Raw genomic sequence first — 20193 nt, 5'->3', positions numbered from 1 at the left:
TGACCTGAGCTGAGGTCAGACGCTTAACCGACTGAGCCACCCAGGCGCCCCTAAAGTAGAAGGATTTTAAATGATAAACAAGCAGAGAGGCATGCTATCACCCACCACAAGAGAAAGGCAGGATAACTGACGTGCACCCCTAAAAATACTCAGCTGGCTTTTCATGCATAGCCCTATCCTTTAAAATATTACACCGATTTGCATTATTTGTTGTTGCAACTAATGACAGTGCCAGGGAAAGCGCATGCTGCAGTGGAAAAGGCTGAGGCTCGGGGGTCACAGATAAATCCTCGTGTAAGTTTCAGTTCCTTCTCAGGGGCCCAGTGGTTTCTGCCTATTGGGGTTTGTACCACTGCCTTGCTCTCCTAGCTAACCCTGCTTTTTCACCTGTAATCCCATCATACATGGGGTTAACAACACCCACTTCAAAGGGTTTCTGTAAAGATTCATTGAAATAATATGATAAGTGTTGGACACACACTAGTGACTCAATAAATGGTAGCTCTTATTATAAGAACAAACCGTTTTCTTTTTTTAAATCAACTGTAAGTCATCTGCATGAGTTATACCATAATCCTGTTCGATTTAGCCTTCCTTATGCCGAGAGCTAAATAAAATTCTCAGTTCGTTCTGCGGGAGGAGGAGTTATTCTTGCCTTCTTTCTCTGGGCGCCCGTAGGACTTTGCACATCCTCTGTTAAAGCCTCAGAGATGTTGTACCAACATTGCTGATGGACATGGCAATCTCCCACACTGGCCCGGGAGCTCACTGATAGGAAGGAACGCTTTATTCTCCTTGGTACCCCACGCACCCCGCACAGGGCCTGGCCAAAGGTGCACCACAAACGTTTACTGAAGGAAAACACTGCAAAGTTGCGTAGAGAAAAGGCGATGGGAGAAAAAGTGCCTACTCTGGCCCGCACTCTCACTCTTCTTGAATAAAAACTATAACTGGTTTCAGGGTGTGAGTAACACACAATCCTTCACTCACACACCTATTCAAAACTGAGTGCCCAGATGCCACCCAGGACAAAAGAGGCGTGGAAGCTGAGCTGAAGGAGATAGTGGTTCTAAAAGAACATCTTTAAAACGTGGACTCCAGGGGCGCCTGGGTGGCTCAGTCGGTTAAGCGTCCGACTTCGGCTCAGGTCACGATCTCGCGGTCCGTGAGTTCGAGCCCCGCGTCGGGCTCTGGGCTGATGGCTCAGAGCCTGGAGCCTGCTTCCGATTCTGTGTCTTCCTCTCTCTCTCTGCCCCTCCCCTGTTCATGCGCCCTCTCTGTCTCAAAAATAAATAAACGTTAAAAAAATAATAACAACAAAATGTGGACTCCAGTGTAGTTTGGGGAACCATCTAAAACACTGCTGCTCAGAGTGTAGCTGACAGAGTAACTATGTTGAAATTACCCGACAGCTTGTTCAGGCTCCTGGTCCCCTCCTCAGTTCTGATGAATCAGAACTTCTGAAGATGCATCACTGTTTTATACATCTTAGACTCAATAAAATATGTTGCAAATTTTCAATTTGAGAACACCCATGCTAAAATGCTTAATCATTCCTTCCCCATCTCCTTCCCACTCTTCCCCTCTCCATCTTTAAAAAATAATTTTTGGGGGTGCGCCTGGGTGGCTCAGTCGGTTGAGCTTCCGACTTCAGCTCAGGTCATGATCTCGTGGTCTGTGAGTTCAAGCCCCGCATCGGGCTCTGTGCTGATAGCTCAGAGCCTGGAGCCTGCTTCGGATTCTGTGTCTCCCTCTCTCTCTCTGCCCCTCCCCCGCTCAAGCTCTGTCTCTATCAAAAATAAATAAACATTAAAAAAAATTTTTTTTAATAAAATGTATTTATTTTTCAGAGAGACAGAGACCGAGTGTGAGCAGGGGAGGGGCAGAGAGAGAGGGAGACACAAATCCGAAGCAGGTTCCAGGCTCTGAGCTGTCAGCACAGAGCCCGACGCGCGGCTCGAACCCACGGACTGTGAGATCATGACCTGAGCTGAAGTCGGACGCTTCACCGACTGTGCCACCCAGGCGCCCCGAAATAAATAAAATCTTTAAAAGGGTCAGGGGGGTCTAAGATAGCACAGTGGAGGGGCATGTAATCCAGTTTTTGAGGGGTGGGCCTCATAGATGCCATCTTAGATAAAATGATCCAAAGAATAAGTAGAAATCAGGTGGGCGTTGAGGGAATGGCAGTTCCTGTTACAGAAGGAACAGTGTGTAAAAGTCAAGAGGTTAGGGTAGACGTGCTGGGTTTGGGAAACAAAGAGGTTTAGCAAGGCTGAAACTCAAAATTCAGGGGAAGGGTTAAGAGATAAGGCTGGAGTTGTAAATGAGGCCAGCCTGAGGAGGCACGGGAACAAGGGAGACGATGAACTCCGTCTGGGACACGCTTACGTCAAGGTGCTATGGGACAGCCACGGGGGTCACCTGGGCCATCTAGGAGATCTCCGAAAGCAGCAGGATGGAGGAGAGGAGCACCCGAGAGGGAGCTCCGGACAGGCCACAGGGGGAAGACATCAAAATTTAAGCCTGACGTGCAGCTGGGGGCCCGAGGGGCTCAGTCGGTGAAGTGTGTGTGACTCTTGACTTCGGCTCGGGCCATGAGCTCACGGTTCGTGAGATGGAGCCCCCACCGGGCTCCGTGCTGAGTGTGGGGTCTGCTTGGGATTCTCTCTCTCTCCCTCTCCCCCACTTGCTTTCTGTCTCCCTCTCTCAAAGTCAACATTTTAAAAAACTAAGTGCCATTATGCACATAACTCACATTCTTTTACGAGCAAAAATAAGCACTGCGTTGTCCTAAGGGCTTTCATACTAAATACGTGTTGGCAGTGAAATGTGAGGTACAAAGGAGACACTCGCTATGGCAAAGGATCCTCCGGTCCCCTTACCTGTAAAATGGCATGGTAGGCTCGACTCATATACGCAAGCCAGGCCTGTGGCAGGAAAATCGCACGGTGCCACTCAGAAAGCTGGATGTGAACCTGCGGGGGAAACACACACCGCCACGTAAGTTAGACCATGCGGTATGAGAGCAGAATGAAATTCTTCCCTTCCCCGTATTGAAATGATTTAGATCCTAAAAACAAACCGAATGAGTCTAGGATCAGAACCACAAATAAGATCTTTTGGCTGCTTTCAAAGGAGAAGGGTTTCGAGCCCTGTAAAGACAAAATAAAAGCAGCCTGGAATTTTCTAAATTAAAGCAAGGAGAATTCTACAACAGTAACAAGTCAGGACGCATGCGTAATACAAACGTGTCCCTGAAAGTTAGGGGGAAACCCTGCGAAGCCTCTTGCCAGTGTCAGGAAACCAGGTATCGTCTAGCCAATCCCCCCACCCCCCGACCATTTTCAATGAAAATAAATATTGCTCACATCCCGGATTTCCAATAGGACAGTTTCGGAAGTAATGACCTGAAAGGGGCGACGGAAACATCACGCGTAGAAACCACGACAGCAAGAGGTGCAAACGGACAAGTGCACGGGGCAAACGGGCACACCGCTAGACCGGTGCCCTTTCATCAGGGTGGGTGAACAAGAGAAAGAGGGGATGTGCCAACACCGAAGCCTTGTTTCTGAAGAGAGGCCCAGACAAAACATCGGGTTTTCATAGTCATTTCTGTTTCTCCCCATTAGTACAAGGCTATCTTGCAACAAACCTTCCCAAGGCCTGCTTCTGTTAAAGGAAGATCACTCAAGAACAACAGTCAGCGTGCATCATGTTTCACATTTCCCGTAGTTCATCTCATCCAAACCCAAACACCTGAAACGTCAGCGTGGGTCCCACAGACCAAAGACGACGACAACCAACCAGGCAGACAAGTGTCCACAGAATTGCCCCAGAATCATGATAACTGGGAGTGTGTTAAGGAGATTTTGCTGTATTAGAGGAATTAATTTTCTCAAGGGCTTTGTGATAGGGAAGCGAAGAGCCTCTCTGAATACAGCTCGTCCCCAGGGCCTCTGGTATTTTCTGTAATCCCAGTCTTAGTGCGGGCCTACTATACACAAGCTACTACGCAAGGGCTCTGAGGATCATCTTTTTTTTTTTAATTTTTTTTTTTAATGTTTATTCATTTTTGAGACAGGGCATGAGTGGGGGAGGGGCAGAGAGAGAGAGAGAGAGAGAGAGAGAGAGAGAGAGAGAGACAGCATCTGAAGCAGGCTCTAGGCTCTGAGCTGTCAGCAAAGAGCCTGACGCAGGGCTCAAACTCACAGACCACGACATCTATCATGACCTGAGCGGAGGTCGGACACTTAACCGACGGAGCCACCCAGGTGCCCCAAGGCTAGGATTATCAACCGATCTATGCCTGCAGAGATCTTTCTAGCGGGAGAGTCAAAAAATGGGCACCGTCAGGTTATAAGGCCAAAGTATGAGGAACCCACGAGAATGAGGAGAACAAAGAACATTAACTCTGTCTGCTATCACTTCTCATTCCACCACGGTTTAAAAAAAAATTCTTCTTGATATTCAGACAGTATGAAAAAGATACAACATGAAATGAACTTAAAAAAAAAAAATGGTAAAGACAGGTTTCTTCTTTTTCTGATTAAGTACTCACTGCATCGAGTAGGGTAGGGGGAGCCGGGTCACTGCGTCAACAAAAATCCTTGAAGGGGCAGGCCCAGGGATTCTTGCTCCCTCTCTTGTTATCCAGGAAGGAGACTACCACCTAGGCCGCATTTCCAGCTGGAGAGGCATTAGTCAGTCCTTGGCCCTGCTCTCTCGTTTCCAAAATGTGGGGGATTTGCCTATCGATTCCATTTCCGTTTCATAAGGTACATTAACTATCAAGTCCCATTTTGAGACCCGGATTTAACAGAGAGAACACTCAAACGCCGCAACCAAAACTTTTTTCTCTTCTCTCAGAGCCTCAAAATAGTTCAGTATTTTCCTGCCAAAGGAACCATGGGCATCACTGCACTACTGAGAATATCCACGGTCTCAGCAAATTGCCAAAAAGAGCACTGGATGTTTCTGGAAGGACAATGGTCGCAACTGCTTCTCAAACCTGAGTTAAAAAAGGAAAGTATTATGGGAAAAAATGTGAAGGAAAATGAGCAAATCAAACGTTGAGCTTCTAAGGGCAAAAGCATTCATGCCCGGAAACCTGTTTAAAAGGAGGTTAGAAACTGAAGGTGAAAGCCAGTACTCCAGCTGCCACTCCAACCACATCTGAAGGTGGGTGCGGGGACACAGCAGAAAGCGTGAGCCCACACCCCAGCCTGAACTACTCATGTTTTATGAGAGTATACGTAGTCTCGGGGTTCTCTGGAGTCAGCTGTGAATAAATCTCCTTAAAAATGCACTCTCTTGGGGCGCCTGGGTGGCGCAGTCGGTTAAGCGTCCGACTTCAGCCAGGTCACGATCTCACGGTCCGTGAGTTCGAGCCCCGCGTCGGGCTCTGGGCTGATGGCTCGGAGCCTGGAGCCTGTTTCCGATTCTGTGTCTCCCTCTCTCTCTGGCCCTACCCCGTTCATGCTCTGTCTCTCTCTGTCCCAAAAATAAAAAATAAAAAATAAATGTTTAAAAAAAAAAATGCACTCTCTTGCTCTTTCCCTTACTCAAGAGAAACTTAGGGAAACAGTTTAAAGTGAGTCGTGCTCTTACACGCCGGTCGTGTCACATGCAAAAGGGACTTCCTTGACCATTTTTAACAAAAACACCTTTTAGGAGGCTACTCTAATTCAATGTATAGCCACCCAGGTAGGGTATTGATGCTCGGCTGAAAAATACAATTAGCATTTCTAAAGTATGAAAAGTATGTCTAATTTGCTACACTTTGAGAAGTCTCTGAAGGAAATCCAATTGACAAAATTAACCGCAAATCATGAACTTGCAACCTCATCATGCGGCGGATGGTAAAGCAGGGCGCTCAACCACCGTGCGCCAAGTTGCAATGGATGTGAAATTTACTTTTGCTTTACGTACACCCGTGCAATGACAGGTGTCTGATGGACTGTTGACATGAGCAGGTTCTATGATCTGGGGATGACTAAGAGTTTCTAGGTGGAAGAGGTAGTAAGTATAATGAAACGTTACGCTTGTGCCTAAAAAGAGACCACGTTAGAGAAACAGACACAAGTAGGGGACGGGGGAGGACACTGGGGTGAGGGCAGGGACGGGAGCACATTACAGGACTAAATATAAATCGGGTTGTCAGGGCAGACCTCGCTGAGAAGGTGAAGCCTGAATGAAGACCTGAATGCAATGAAGATACAAACACCCAGATAAGGCGGCGCCTACTCGGTGGGCTCAGCATTTGACTCGATTTTGGCTTCAGTCATGATCCCAGGGTCATGGGATCGAGCCCCGTGTCAGACTCTGTGCTAAGCATGGACCCTGCTTATGACTCTCTCACTCTCTCTCTCTCATGCTCTTTCTCTCTCTTAAAAAAAAAAAAAAAAAAAAGGAAAAACCCAGGTAAGTGTTGATGGGAATGTAGAACAGTTCAGTTATTATGGAAAACAGGTCATTCCTCCAAAAAGTCAAACAGAATTACCCTTTGACCCAGCAATTCCAATCCTACGTATATACCCAAAAGAATCGAAACCATGTATTCAAACAAACACTGCACACGAATGTGCATGACAGCACTTTCACAATTGGCCAAAAGGTGGAAAGAACCCACACGTTCAATGAATGAATGAATGAAATATATCTACAATGGAATATTCAGCCATAAAAAGGAATGGCACACAGATGCACGCTAGAATGTAGATGAACTGTGAAAACATTTACGTGAAAGAGAAAGAAGCCAGACACAAAGGTCTCATGCTATATGATTCTATTTATATGATATATCCAGAGTAGGTCATCCCTACAGACAGAAAGCAAATTAGTGGTTGTCAGGGGAGGGGAAGAGAGAGGGGAAGGGAAGAAGGGAGGGAGAAATGGGAAGTGAGAGTTTGATGCACACAGGGTCTCACTGGAGGGGGATGAAAATGTCCTGGAACTAGCTAGAGGTGATGGTTTGCACACTGTGACTACACTAAATACCACTGCGTTAAGCTTTGAAGGTGTTAGTTTTACGTTATATGAATTTTACCTCGATTGAAAACACACAAACACACAAGGTAAGGCAAAAGTCCTACGGCAAGCCCATGGCTAACCTGTCTGAGGAACACATAGAAGGCCAGTGTAACCAACCAACCAACCAACCATCACAGACAGAGTGAGAGAGAGAGAAGGTCGGCAAATTAAAAGGGCACTCAGGGAATACAGGGAAGTGACTTCGAGGTCACGTTCCAGGACTTGTGTTAGTATTCTTAGGAAAGGGGGAGCCATTACAAGGTTTTGGGAAGAATGACATGACATAGTGAATAGTGTAGAAGATCATGGTGACTGCCACGTTGAGAACAGACTATAGGGGGCAAAGGTCAGAGCAGAGACACATCCTCGCAGGCTACTGCAACCATCCGGGTACGAGAGAACCATGGCTCAGAGGTGCGTCCGCAACCTGCAGGATACTAGGTTTCGAATATTTACCTATATAATTCTTCCACTCACCCCAAATGTTCAGCAAAATGCCAAGACATAAAACAGAAAATAGGTAAGACTTGTCTCAGTGAAGTGAGGAGGAAGGCTTGGGGGGCTTGGTGTTCAGCCCTCTTGCTCATTAGATGCGACTGGTAAAGGTCCCTGAGATGCCTGAAAACACAGCTTTAACTAGAAGGACATAAAATAGATCAGTGGTTGTCAGGAGAAGGTGGGGAGGAAAGGGACTGACTACCAAGGAGCATGGGGGAATTTTTAGGGTGACAGAACTGCTCTTCTTTTGACTGTGGTACCGGTTCCATGAACGTGTGCACTTGTAAAAATCCATACAACTGTGTACTAAGAGACGAGAAATCTACCGTATGTATATTATGCCTCAACACACACGCAAGATTAAAGATACATCGTTTGAAAGTCGCTACTTTCAGATTGTAGTGCTTCTCAAACCCTCTCCTCCCACCATCTATGACACTCTGTACACTTGCCATGGGCATTGCAAGTCCACTCTACCTTTTACCGTTCGTGTTTCTATCAATACCACCCGCCAATATCCCAGTCACCCAGTCACCCAGGTTGGGAACTTCTGACTTATCCCGGACTTCCTTCTTGCCCCCAACTCAACCGTCAACTCCACCACTGAAATGTTTCTTCTATTTTCCCATACCTTCTGCTTCACTGCCTTTTTCCTAACTCCTGCCCGGAGTACTGAGGCCCCTAACTGATCTCCCAACAGCCGATAATCTTTCTTCCTTCTAATACATCCTAAACGGTGCTGCTACTCTTACATTAACTCGGAACTTCTTTTCCCAAAACTTTGATGGTTCATTAAAGAATACGGTCCCAACTCTTCTGTACTAGGTTCAAAGCCTTTTAGAATCAAAAGCCCACCATTTACTTGAAGAAATAATTTGTTCTCATGTAAGAACTCTGCTGGCCAAGATCCCCAACCAATTTCCCCAGATGATTTCCTGGTCTTCTCTTTCATTTAACCTGCATCCTGGCTGAATTGGGTTATAAACCAATTCCCAAGTCAGTCCTCTACTCTACAGGACTACTTCTAGGGCCTGGGATGCCCTGTCCTTCTCTCATCTGTACTCCCTGAAATAATTTCTTCCATCTTTATGCTTCCAGGATGCTACCAACCTCTCCTATAACATTCGACCGATTCCGTGTTAGATTATTTCTGTATGCACCTTACCCTCACACAATCCTAAGGGCAGAGATCACATCCTGTTCCTCTCGGAATCCCTCCCACGGACCCAGAAGAGTGTCTTGTGTTCAAGTAAGTACCTGCTGAGTTTAATCAGATTTAATGCACAGTATTGGCTTTAAGACAAAATTCTGTCATGAGAAAACTATGACCATAAACAAGTCATCACAGAAAATCATGAAGTTCAACTTTCAATCCCTCTGGAAACACAGTGTTAGAACACTTTTTTTAGCAGACACAGCTAAATTCAAACACAAGTTGTTGAGGACACAGTTCTAAAAGCATGTCCAAAATGTTCTGGCCAGGAAAGGTTTAATTCCATCTGAAAACACAGTGAGTGACAAAGCAAAATTTTAAAGCGAGTGTTAGGAGCAGAGAGAGAGGGAGACAGAGAATCCCAAGCAGGCTCCACACTGTCAGCTCAGTGCAAAGCCCAATGTGGGACTCGAACTCATGAAGCATGAGGTCATGACCCGAGCCGAAACCAAGAGGCAGATGCTTAACCAACTGAATCCACCCAGGCGCCCCAAGAAAACATCCATTTTAACAGACTTTCATTAAATACTATAAATCACGGAAGACAGATGCTGGTGAGGTTGTCAGATGGCCAAAGTAGAAGGAAATAAGGCAGGGTAACATGTACAAATTTACCGATAAACTAGGTGCTTGCTATTGATTTTAAAACCTTAATTTCACAAAGTAAGGCCTTTCCATGTTCCCCAGATGTATATATATTATTATCAAAAGAATAAAAGTACTTAACTTCAGTTGCTACAAAGACATGCCAACACTGAGCCACTACATTTAGTCTGTGATGTGCCCACACTCCTCCCACATGAAAAACCATTCGTACTTAGTGTTCGAGACCCCAAAAGCCGCTCAATGTCCCATTGTTTATATATGAGATATAATAGCCTTCAATTTTCTGTCAAGAGTAATCTTGTTTGCACAAAAATAATTTTGTTATTCCTGTCTCCTGACAAATGGTAACTGGAGGACAAGGGAGGGCTTGTAGAGGACACATTTTTTAAAGTAAAATGACACTCGTTTCTTTGTGGGTGCTTTCTGGACGTTTCAAAGTCTGACTCCCCCCCTTCCCTCCTTCGTCCTCTCTCTCTTCCACAGCCTATCTCTCTCTCCCCGCTCCCCCCCCCCATCAGTATAACATTAGCTTGAAAGCTGACAATTCAGTCACATCTCAAGCAACCATTTACTTACTCTGTTATTTAATAGGAGGGGGGAAAACCCAGTTACCATAACAACTCACATCACATGGCAATTATGGAGTCTCTAAAACACAGCAAACCATACTTTTCACAGTGTTTTCTAAGGGGAATGTGTAATAAGCACAGATACCACTTCTCCCAATGATTATTCTGAATTTCTATCTAATTGTTTCAGATTGCATGAGTGTTACTGCTACTCCATATTCTTCATACGAAATATGTTTTTAAGTAAGAAGGAACTGAAAGAAAAAGGCAAATATATTACTTGTAGTTCAAACGATGGGGTATAGCCCACCTATTTCCGGGCATCTGGGGGGGAAAAATCCACAGAAGGCAGAAGAAAAGCAAGATTAATATCTAGAGGAAAAAGAATCAAATGATGATCAATGAGAAAGGAAGAGAGGAAGGAAGGAAGGAAGGAAGGAGGGAAGGAGGGAAGGAGGGAAGGAAGGAAGGAAAGGGTGAGAAAGAGGGAGAGGGAGAGAGAGAACGAAAGATTGATTTCATTCAGAGTAGTGCTACCAAGAAGTCCAGATAAGGTTTCTCTGAAATAAAAACGAAAAAAGAGCTCATTACCTAATGCAGAGGCAGAAATATGGTCGGGTGGCAGCAGCAAGATTGGGAGAATTTGCCTGTGTCCAAAGATGGAGGAAATAATGAAGCAAGACTGCCATTCTCATCCAGGGACAAATCACCATCATCCAATTTAGGGGAGAGTGTCATGTCAGAGTTAGAAATGCCAAAGGATGACAAGGCAGGCAGCAAGTTTCAGGGAAGGAAACTGTCATTCACCTTCAGCTTCCTCATCAACAGGAATCAAGTTCGTCTCAGGATGAGAACGTGTAGTTTAAATCAGAGCAGAAGTGGGGCACCTGGATGGCTCAGTCGGTTAAGCGCCCGACTTCGGCTTAGGTCATGATCTCACGGTCTGTGAGTTCGAGCCCCGCATCGGGCTCTGTGCTGACAGCTCGGAGCCTGGAGCCTGTTTCAGATTCTGTGTCTCTCTCTCTCTGACCCTCCCCCGTTCATGCTCTGTTTCTCTCTGTCTCAAAAATAAATAAACGTTAAAAAAAAAAAATTTAAATCAGAGCAGAAGAGGACAGTCACTTGAGCTTGGAGAAGCCCTACGAGGTCTGGATTGACCCCTGGTTTTCCCTGTTCAAAGGAGCAGAGAGACAGGGCCACTTCAGGTTTAGAAAGCCCTAAACAGAATGATGATGACACAGAACTCCTCCCGGATGTCAGGTCAAACTCAAATCAGACTCACGTATCTGCGAGTCTTCCAAAAGTATCATGGGAGAGTTTCACTGTAAGAAGAGTCAATTAAAAAAAAAAATTTTTTTTAAGTTTTCAAAAAGAAGACAATACAATAATCTCCAAAAGAATTCATCACAGGTTAAATCAGTAGTTCATAGCTAGCTTTCCACAAAATGAAAAGTTCCTTGGTTTACTAAACCTAGTTTTCGGGAAATATTGACAATTACGAGAAGCAAAATACACGTCGGAACATGAAGAGCAGAGCGTTTGGGACATTTGGGACATTCATTTTTTTTTTTTTAACGTTTATTTATTTTTGGGACAGAGAGAGACAGAGCATGAACGGGGGAGGGGCAGAGAGAGAGGGAGACACAGAATCGGAAACAGGCTCCAGGCTCTGAGCCATCAGCCCAGAGCCCGACGCGGGGCTCGAACTCACGGACCGCGAGATCGTGACCTGGTTGAAGTCGGACGCTTAACCGACTGCGCCACCCAGGCGCCCCATGGACATTTGGGACATTCAAAACAAAGTTCCTCCACCTGTTCATACACATCCACCCACCCACAGTTACAGGCATTAAGAAGGCCATAGCATATCCTACAAGTATACGTCATCTGTGGGAGGAAGACAAGGCTACCTCTATCTACTCATATAAATGGAAAGTGACATAAAACAGTGCATAAGAGCTATTCACATTACAATAATGTCATTTCTGGAAGCCCTCAATAACCGTTAGATTCACCATCATGTTAATTACAACATTCTGGAAAAAGGAAACCATCATACCACGCGCACATACGAAGTCTAAGGCGCATCCTGTTTCAAAAGGATTAAAATCACCAAGTCAACAAATGTCCACTATGTGCCAGGAATACTGGGCACGCTGGAACTACAGGCGACCAAAACCAACTTCCTGATTTTATAAACTTTTCACGTCACAGAAGGGGACAGACCCCAAGCTTCAGGGTTAGTGGGAATGGATGGATAGATTGAGCGAAGAGCCTCATATATCAAATAAATTGAATTCACAGTTAGAAACATTCCTAAAGACAACTCCAAACAGTTTCCAAATTTTCACTGGAAAATTCTATCAAGTATTTAAGGAAAAATTATTTCTTAGGACAGCATTACACAGCAACACATCAGGCAGAGATAATACAAGGAAACTACAGAACAATATCCTTCATGAGCACAGATGCAAAATTCCTTAACAAAATGTAATTAATAAATCAAATTCAGCAATGTGTAAATAGGATAATACACTATGATTACATGGAGTTTTTCCTAGGAATGAAGATTTGGCTCACTTAGACAAATCAAAATAATTTTTCATATCAACAAGTTCAAAAACTATACAGTCCTATGAATAGATATAGAAAAAACCCATGTGGGGGCGGCTGGGTGGCGCAGTCGGTTAAGCGTCCGACTTCGGCCAGGTCACGATCTCGCGGTCCGTGAGTTCGAGCCCCACGTCGGGCTCTGGGCTGATGGCTCAGAGCCTGGAGCCTGTTTCCGATTCTGTGTCTCCCTCTCTCTCTGCCCCTCCCCCGTTCATGCACTGTCTCTCTCTGTCCCAAAAATAAATAAACGTTGAAAAAAAAAATTAAAAAAAAAAAAAGAAAAAACCCATGTGACACAATTCAACATCGATTTGTGACAAAAACTCTCAGCAGTTTAGGAATAAAAAGAAGCTTTGTCAATCTGATAAAGGATATCTACAAAATCTTTATACTAAAATAAGGTAAATATAACATATTCAATGTTAAGACACTAAATGTTTTCCCACAAAACTGTGTATGAGATAAGAATGTATGCCCAGGGCGCCTGGGTGGCTCAGTCGGTTAAGCGTCCGACTTCAGCTCAGGTCATGATCTCGCGGTCCGTGAGTTCGAGCCCCGCATCTGGCTCTGTGCTGACCGCTCAGACCCTGGAGCCTGTTTCGGATTCTGTGTCTCCCTCTCTCTCTGGCCCTCCCCCATTCATGCTCTGTCTCTCTGTGTCTCAAAAATAAATAAACGTTAAAAAAAAAAAAAAAAAAAAAAAAAAGAATGTATGCCCTTACCACTCCAGTTCAACACTGCTGGAGGGCCCCAGGCAAAAAGACAAGAAAAAGAAATGAAAGGCACACCGATAAAAAAAAAAAAAAAAAAAAAAAAAAATTAAGACCATCTCTATACACAATGTTACCATGAAAAACAAAAAGCTACAAAAAAGTAACAAGAATATATAAGTAGGTTTAGTAAAGTCATAGAAAAGTATCCGTTATATGTTTATATACTAGCAAGGAGCGGTTGGAAATTAAGACCAATAAAAAAAACACTTTGAGGCACTAGCATCAAAATACTTAGGGACACACAACACTCATTAAATTTAACAAAATACGCACAAGATTTGTAGTAAAACACTGACCTAAAATAATCGAAAGCTACACCCTGTGCATGAGTTCAAAGACTCAATATTAGTAAGATGTCAATTCTCTCCCAAATTTATCTACACAGATTCAATATCTCTCTAACCAAAATTACAGCTGACGCTTTTTTTGTTTTTTTGTGGTTTCTCAAAGCTGATTTAAAATTTACATGGAAAGGCAAAAGGCTTAAGACAGTCAGATTTTAAAACAACAAAATTGTAGGACTCATATTGCTTGATTTCAAGACTTCTTATACAGCAACACTAATTAAGCCGTATGGTTCTGATTTAAAGCACACACATACAGATCAATGGAACAAAATTGAGTGCAGAAATAGACCCACACATATGGACAAATGATTTTCCACAAAGGTGCCTTGGTGAAGAGAGAGTGGTACATTCAAAAAATACAACCCATACCTTGTGAAAAGTTAAGTTACACAGATCGTAGGCTGAAATGTAAACTGTAAGACTTCTGTAAGTCAACACAGGAGATCGTCAAGTGACTAATGGATAAACTATATATAGTATGTCCCTACAATGGAATATTATTAGGCCATAAAAAGAAATAAAGTACTGATACGTGTGACCGCAAGTACAAACTTTGAAAACATTATGCTAAGTGAAAGAAGTCAGACAAAAAAGACCACATACTGCATGATTCCATTTACATGAAATGTTCAAAATAGGCAGATCTATCAAGACAGAAAGTGTATGAGTGGTTGCTAGAGGCTAGGGAGAGAGGAAAATGGAGAGTGGCTGCTGATAGGTACAGAATTTCTTTTTGGTATGATGAAAAAACAGAAAATCTTTGAGGCTTTGGGTTGGAGAGAAAGCCAGAACATAAATAGAAAAACTTGATAAACTGGAATTCGTTAAAGCTAACAATTTGCTCTTCAAAAGACACTGCCAAGGAAATAAAAAGACAAGTATACAGATTCAGTCTAAAAAAATTTTTTTTGCAAAACACATTTCTAAGAAAGAATTTATGCCAGAATATATAAGGAACTCTCATTTGAAAACAATAACCTGGTTTAAAAAAAAAAAAGGTAAAACAACACAATACTTCATGGAAGATATGAATGGCAAAAAATGCATGAAAACATGCTCAACATCAATAGTCATTAAGGAAGCACAAAACCACAAAGAGAAACCACTATCCATGTATGAGAACGGCTAGCTTTTAAGAAACTGGTCATACTGCGCATGGGCAAAGAGGCAGGGCACCCGGGACTCCCTTCCATTGCTGGCGGGGACTCAAAATGGGACAGTCACCAGGAAAAGTTTGCTAGTTTCTCATATTCACTTACCAGATGGCTTAGCAAGCCCAAGCCTACGTCTTTATTTACTCAAAAAGACATGAAAACAGATGTCCACACGTACACCTTACGAGAACTGCTTATAGCAGCTTCAGTCATAATTGCCAAAAGCTGGAAACAACCCAAGGGTCCATCAACGGCTGAATAAACCAACTGAAACTCTCATGACAGACTTTTTTTTTTTTCTTCTAAATAAAAAGACCCAGAAGCAGTGATGAGAAACCCAAGGCAAGTCTGAAGGAACTTCAGCTGTAATAATACCAAAAGGACTGCAACAAAGCAAATACTAGAGTCATCTTGGGAAGATCCAAAGGTATTTTTTAAATATTCTCTGCTTAACCTGGGACTAGGGAGGGTAGTTCAAGGACCACCGTGAGTCACACTGCTGGGATCAGTTTCCAGGCTCCTCCACTTACTAGTTCTGTGATGTCGAGCACAATAGCTGTACCAACCTCACAGTGTCAATGTAGAGATTAAAGGAATTTATATATAGGGGTGCCTGGGTGACTCAGTCACTTAAGCGTCTGACTTTGGCTCAGGTCATGATTTCGCGGTTTGTGAGTTCGAGCCCCACATCAAGCTCTGTGCTGACAGCTCGGAGCCTGGAGCCTGCTTCCCATTCTGTATCTCCCTCTCTCTCTGCCCCTCCCCTGCTCACACTCTGTCTCTCTCTCAAAAAAGAATAAACATTAAAAAAAAAAAAAGGAATTTATATATATAAATTGCCACACACACACACACACACACACACACACACACACACACACGGCAATTTTTAAAATGCCTGAGCTGGTTATTAGCTATTATTATTCCAATTATTATTCTGATTAACCAGATCTTAATACTCTTATTTGTTGTTGCCTAGTTTGAGATAATGGATGATTCATTCTCTATCTCTGCCTTTTTTTTTTTTTTAATGAATTACAATAGGATGAATTCAAACAAAAATCCCACCACAGGTTTGACAAAATTCTATCCAATATATCTTCTAACTGACTCGTAAAATAATGATTTCTCGGGGCTCCTGGATGGCTCAGTCAGTTAAGTGTCCAACTCTCGATTCTGGCTCACATCATGATCTCACAGCTTGTGAGTTTGAGCCCCGCACTGGGCTTTATGCTGACAGTGCGGATCCTGCTTGAGATTCTCTCTGCCTCTCTCTCTCTCTCTGCCCCTTCCCTGCTTGAGGGCACATGCTCGCTCTCTCTCTCTCTCTCTCTCTCTCAAAATAAATAAACAAATGAATAAATAGATAAATAAATAATAAATGTGAAAATAAATAAAATATTTTCTCATCTCTTTGAAATTTTCTAGGCATCTAGAAGACAAGCAACAGGCATTTTAATCCAAATATTTTCTCTGTTCATATCCAAGCCACACCCCATAAATTCTGATGCCATTTGCTGAATTTACTAGATTGCCTTCTGCTATTCCCTGTGTTAACAATTTTTATTGTTTCTGTTCTGATGGTGACTTTTTTTTTTTAATTTTTTTTTTCAACGTTTATTTATTTTTGGGACAGAGAGAGACAGAGCATGAACGGGGGAGGGGCAGAGAGAGAGGGAAACACAGAACCGGAAACAGTCTCCAGGCTCCGAGCCATCAGCCCAGAGCCTGACGCGGGGCTCGAACTCACGGACCGCGAGATCGTGACCTGGCTGAAGTCGGGCGCTCAACCGACTGCGCCACCCAGGCGCCCCTGATGGTGACTTTTAAAGTCAGCTTTCCATTAATACTTAACACTGTGGATATCCTTCAATCTCCTAGGTGCACAGCGTAAAAATACAAAAAGGCACCAAACTCTACCTTCTCCATAGCCAAGTAATAAGATGTCAGGGAAAACAAATCTAGAAATCACCTACGTTCTCTCTTTCATGAAATTAAGCCTCTTTTCTTCCCGGATCTTCATTCCCTCCTCAGTTAAGTGAAGACACTGAATTAGACTAAAAAGGCTTTGAACCAAGAATTTACATAATTTCAACTCTAATTGAATATATGAAAGAACACGGTTGCATAGGATAAATATAGGTCTCTAAAAACTAGCTATGCTAACTGGTAGGATGCAGAATATAATCCAACGAAACTCTGTGATGCCAAGATATATAAATTATGCACCAAAATGAGATTTAGTACAAACATCCAGTAGGAGCTCTAATTAATTTGACATCAAACTATTACATGCTTCACAATTTTTACCTTCATTTATAACTGCCTGATGTTAACCTATCATGTCTTAATTATATAAAATAAGCCTCTTTGCTATATTTTGTTATTCATTTATATATTTTAGTTTATACACACCCGAACAAGTAACTGTCATAAAACGTGCAAAGATAACACCAAAGTAGACACTGCCCATGTGCTCTCTAGCCTCCCTCTCCCCTCTGGTGTTGTTATGATCTGCAATGATCAGACTTTATATAAATCGTCTCATGGCATCACACAACTTTATTTTAAAGCCTAGGGGCGCCTGGTTGGCTCAATCTGTTAAACGTCCAACTCTTGATTTCAGCTCAGGCCACGATCTCACGGTTTGTGAGACTGAGCCCTGAATCAGGTTCCGTGCTGACAGCGTGAGGCCTGCTTGGGATGCTCTCTCTCTGTCTCTCTGCCCCTCTCTGGCTCACACTCTTTCCCTCTCTCTTGAAATAAATAAACTTTAAAATTAAATTTAATTTAATTAAAAAATAAAAGGGTAGCCTAAAAACAATAGAATAAACACTAAAACCAAAGGGTTTTTCTCCCCCCTTAAACACTTTTATTTACTGTTCATTCCCAAAATTCACACCATACATAAACACTGGTGCCCTACATACTTGCAAAGGATTCAAATTAAGAAATAGGCAAGATTAAAAGCATAAGAGACTGTTAAAAACTGAGAACAAACAGGATTGATGGGGGATGGGAGGGGGAGGGTGGGTGATGGGTACTGAGGAGGGCACCTTTTGGGATGAGCACTGGGTGTTGTATGGAAACCAATTTGACAATAAATTTCATAAATTAAAAAAAAAAAGAAAGAAATAGGCAAGATTATTTCTTTAAATAATAAACTTATTATAGCATTTATTCTGAACAACAAGAGTTTAACAACAATGAAATAAACCAAATTTGTACGTACCACTCCCTAATAACAAGGCTGGGCAATGGGAGAAGTGTGCTAGTTTCTTTCAAATATTCATCCAAATATTTTAGTAGTGAATCGGGTCAACTATTGTGATTGCCTTAAAAATTTTTTTTAATGTTTTATTATTTATTTTTGAGAGAGAGAGAGAGAGAGAGAGCGAGCGAGCGAGCATGAATGGAGGAGGAGCAGAGAGAGAGAGGGAGACACAGAATCCAAAGCAGGCTCCAGGCTCCTAGCTGTCAGCACAGAGCCCCATGTGGGGCTAGAACCCACAAGCCGTGAGATCATGACCTGAGCCTAAGTCGGACGCTTAACCGACTGAGCCACCCAGTCGGTTGCCTTTAAAAGCAACTTACGTTAATCATGATAAAGAGAAAAATTATTTCCAAACACACATTAAATTACAGGTAAGGCAAGGCACTTACCTCATGCACAAGAGCAAGCGAGGTCTGCTTGAAACTTCGCCCTCTACTGGCCATCAGTCGATTCAATGGTTTGCCTTCTTTACTCTGGTATGTTGAAATATCATAACAAAATAACATACCACCTGAAAAAAAAAAACTTATAAAAACATTTCTTATGGGAAAAATTCATTAATCATATTCTCAATAATCCGTATCCACTCAACCTGGATAGAGGTATTTAGAAACGAAAAGAATTTACTAAGCAAATTATGATTTTTGACTATTGGTGTCTAAGGAAAGAAAAAACAGAAGAGATACAAGACGTCAGCTGTTACTATATTCAAACTATCATTTATTTACAAGCCTTATTTGCTTGTAAATAAGTGAAGAAATTCACAATTCGCACCTTATTTTAATCTCTAGAAGTAACCATTCACGAAGTTTAAGTTTTTAAGAATAAATTCCAATGAAAGAGAAATGCTTGCACCAATACCAATCCTCGGGACCTCCTGATAACAGGGGTCCCTTTCGTTTACACCCACAAGTGGACAAGTTTTCTTTCATCCCTACACTCACCGTGTGTTCACCCTCCCCTTCTCCTTCCTTCCTCCTCCTCTAACCCTTCCTGTCCTCCCCACTTGGGTTAACTAAGTTCTTGAATTGAACTCCCAGTTCTGGCTGGCCCCCAGTCTCAACTGAAAAGCAAAGACAGGCAGCCAAATGCTAGACTATGAGTGAGAGTAGTCTTGGAAGCTCTCTGGGGGTAACTCTGAGCCAATGAGAAGACACACTCAAGAACTAAGATAATTTAAAACACAAAGATCATTGCATTTTTAAACCTCTCTTATTGAAGGATAATATACAACACAGGAAAAGTGCACATTGAGCATACAGCTCAATGAATTCCCACGAACAACATATGATCAGCATCCAGATGAAGAAACAAAACATTATCAAAATCCCAGAAGCCTTGGGGCGCCTGGGTGGTTCAGTCGGTTAAGCGTCCGACTTCGGCTCAGGTCGTGATCTCGCGGTCCGTGAGTTCGAGCCCTATGTCGGGCTCTGTGCTGACAGCTCAGAACCTGGAGCCTGCTTCAGATTCTGTGTCTCCCTCTCTCTCTGACCCTCCCCCCACTCATGTTCTGTCTCTCTCTGTCTCAAAAATAAATAAACGTTAAAAAAAATTTTTTTTTAAATCCCAGAAGCCTTTCTCACGTCTCCTGCTGGTCACATCCACCCCGACCCCAACCGTTACAACCTTCTAATGACCATTTTGCCTACTTTGGTACTTTATATAAATGGAATTAGACTGTATATATGCTTTTATATCTGGCTTCCTTCACTCAAATAATCACTGCGAGAATCAGCCACAATAGTGGCAGTTGCAGAACGCTCATTCTTGTTGCGGAGTAATATTCCATCATGTGAATGTAACGCAACTGATTTATCCATTTTACTGTCAGTAGGCAAGGAGATAGCTTCCAGGTGGAGGGCTACTCAAAGAATGCTCCTGTGGACCTTAGAGCACGTCTTTGGTGATTTCATCTCGGTTTATCCCTGAGACTGAAATAACTAGGTAAAACAGGATCTGAACTGGTTCAGAACCAGTTTTCCAAAGTGGTTGCACTAACTTACATTCCCAGCAGCTGTTCTGGGTGCTCCACATATTAACCGATACTTTTCATTTTCCATCTCTTTTCACCTTAGCCATCCTGCTAATGGTATCTTATTGTGGTATGAATTTGG

At 42.9% G+C, this 20193-nt stretch overlaps 1 protein-coding gene across 7 annotated transcripts in view; it reads right to left on the bottom strand.

Annotated features, from left to right (window-relative positions):
• FOCAD (focadhesin) overlaps positions 1-20193 on the bottom strand; it is a 324630-nt gene that overhangs the window by 84164 nt on the left and 220273 nt on the right. For all 7 annotated transcript variants that reach the window (XM_023242354.2, XM_023242353.2, XM_045043365.1 and 4 more), the window contains 2 exons: positions 18469-18590; positions 2886-2978 (listed from right to left, as the gene is read on the bottom strand). In XM_023242354.2, the coding sequence (XP_023098122.2) occupies positions 2886-2978; positions 18469-18590 (215 nt within the window). The remainder of the gene's footprint in view (positions 1-2885; positions 2979-18468; positions 18591-20193) is intronic.

The sequence above is a fragment of the Felis catus genome, chromosome D4 (genome assembly GCF_018350175.1).
Source record: "Felis catus isolate Fca126 chromosome D4, F.catus_Fca126_mat1.0, whole genome shotgun sequence".
In the NCBI taxonomy this organism is placed as follows: domain Eukaryota; kingdom Metazoa; phylum Chordata; class Mammalia; order Carnivora; family Felidae; genus Felis; species Felis catus.
Note: the sequence above shows the minus strand (reverse complement) of the source record. Positions and strands in the feature narration are given on the sequence as shown.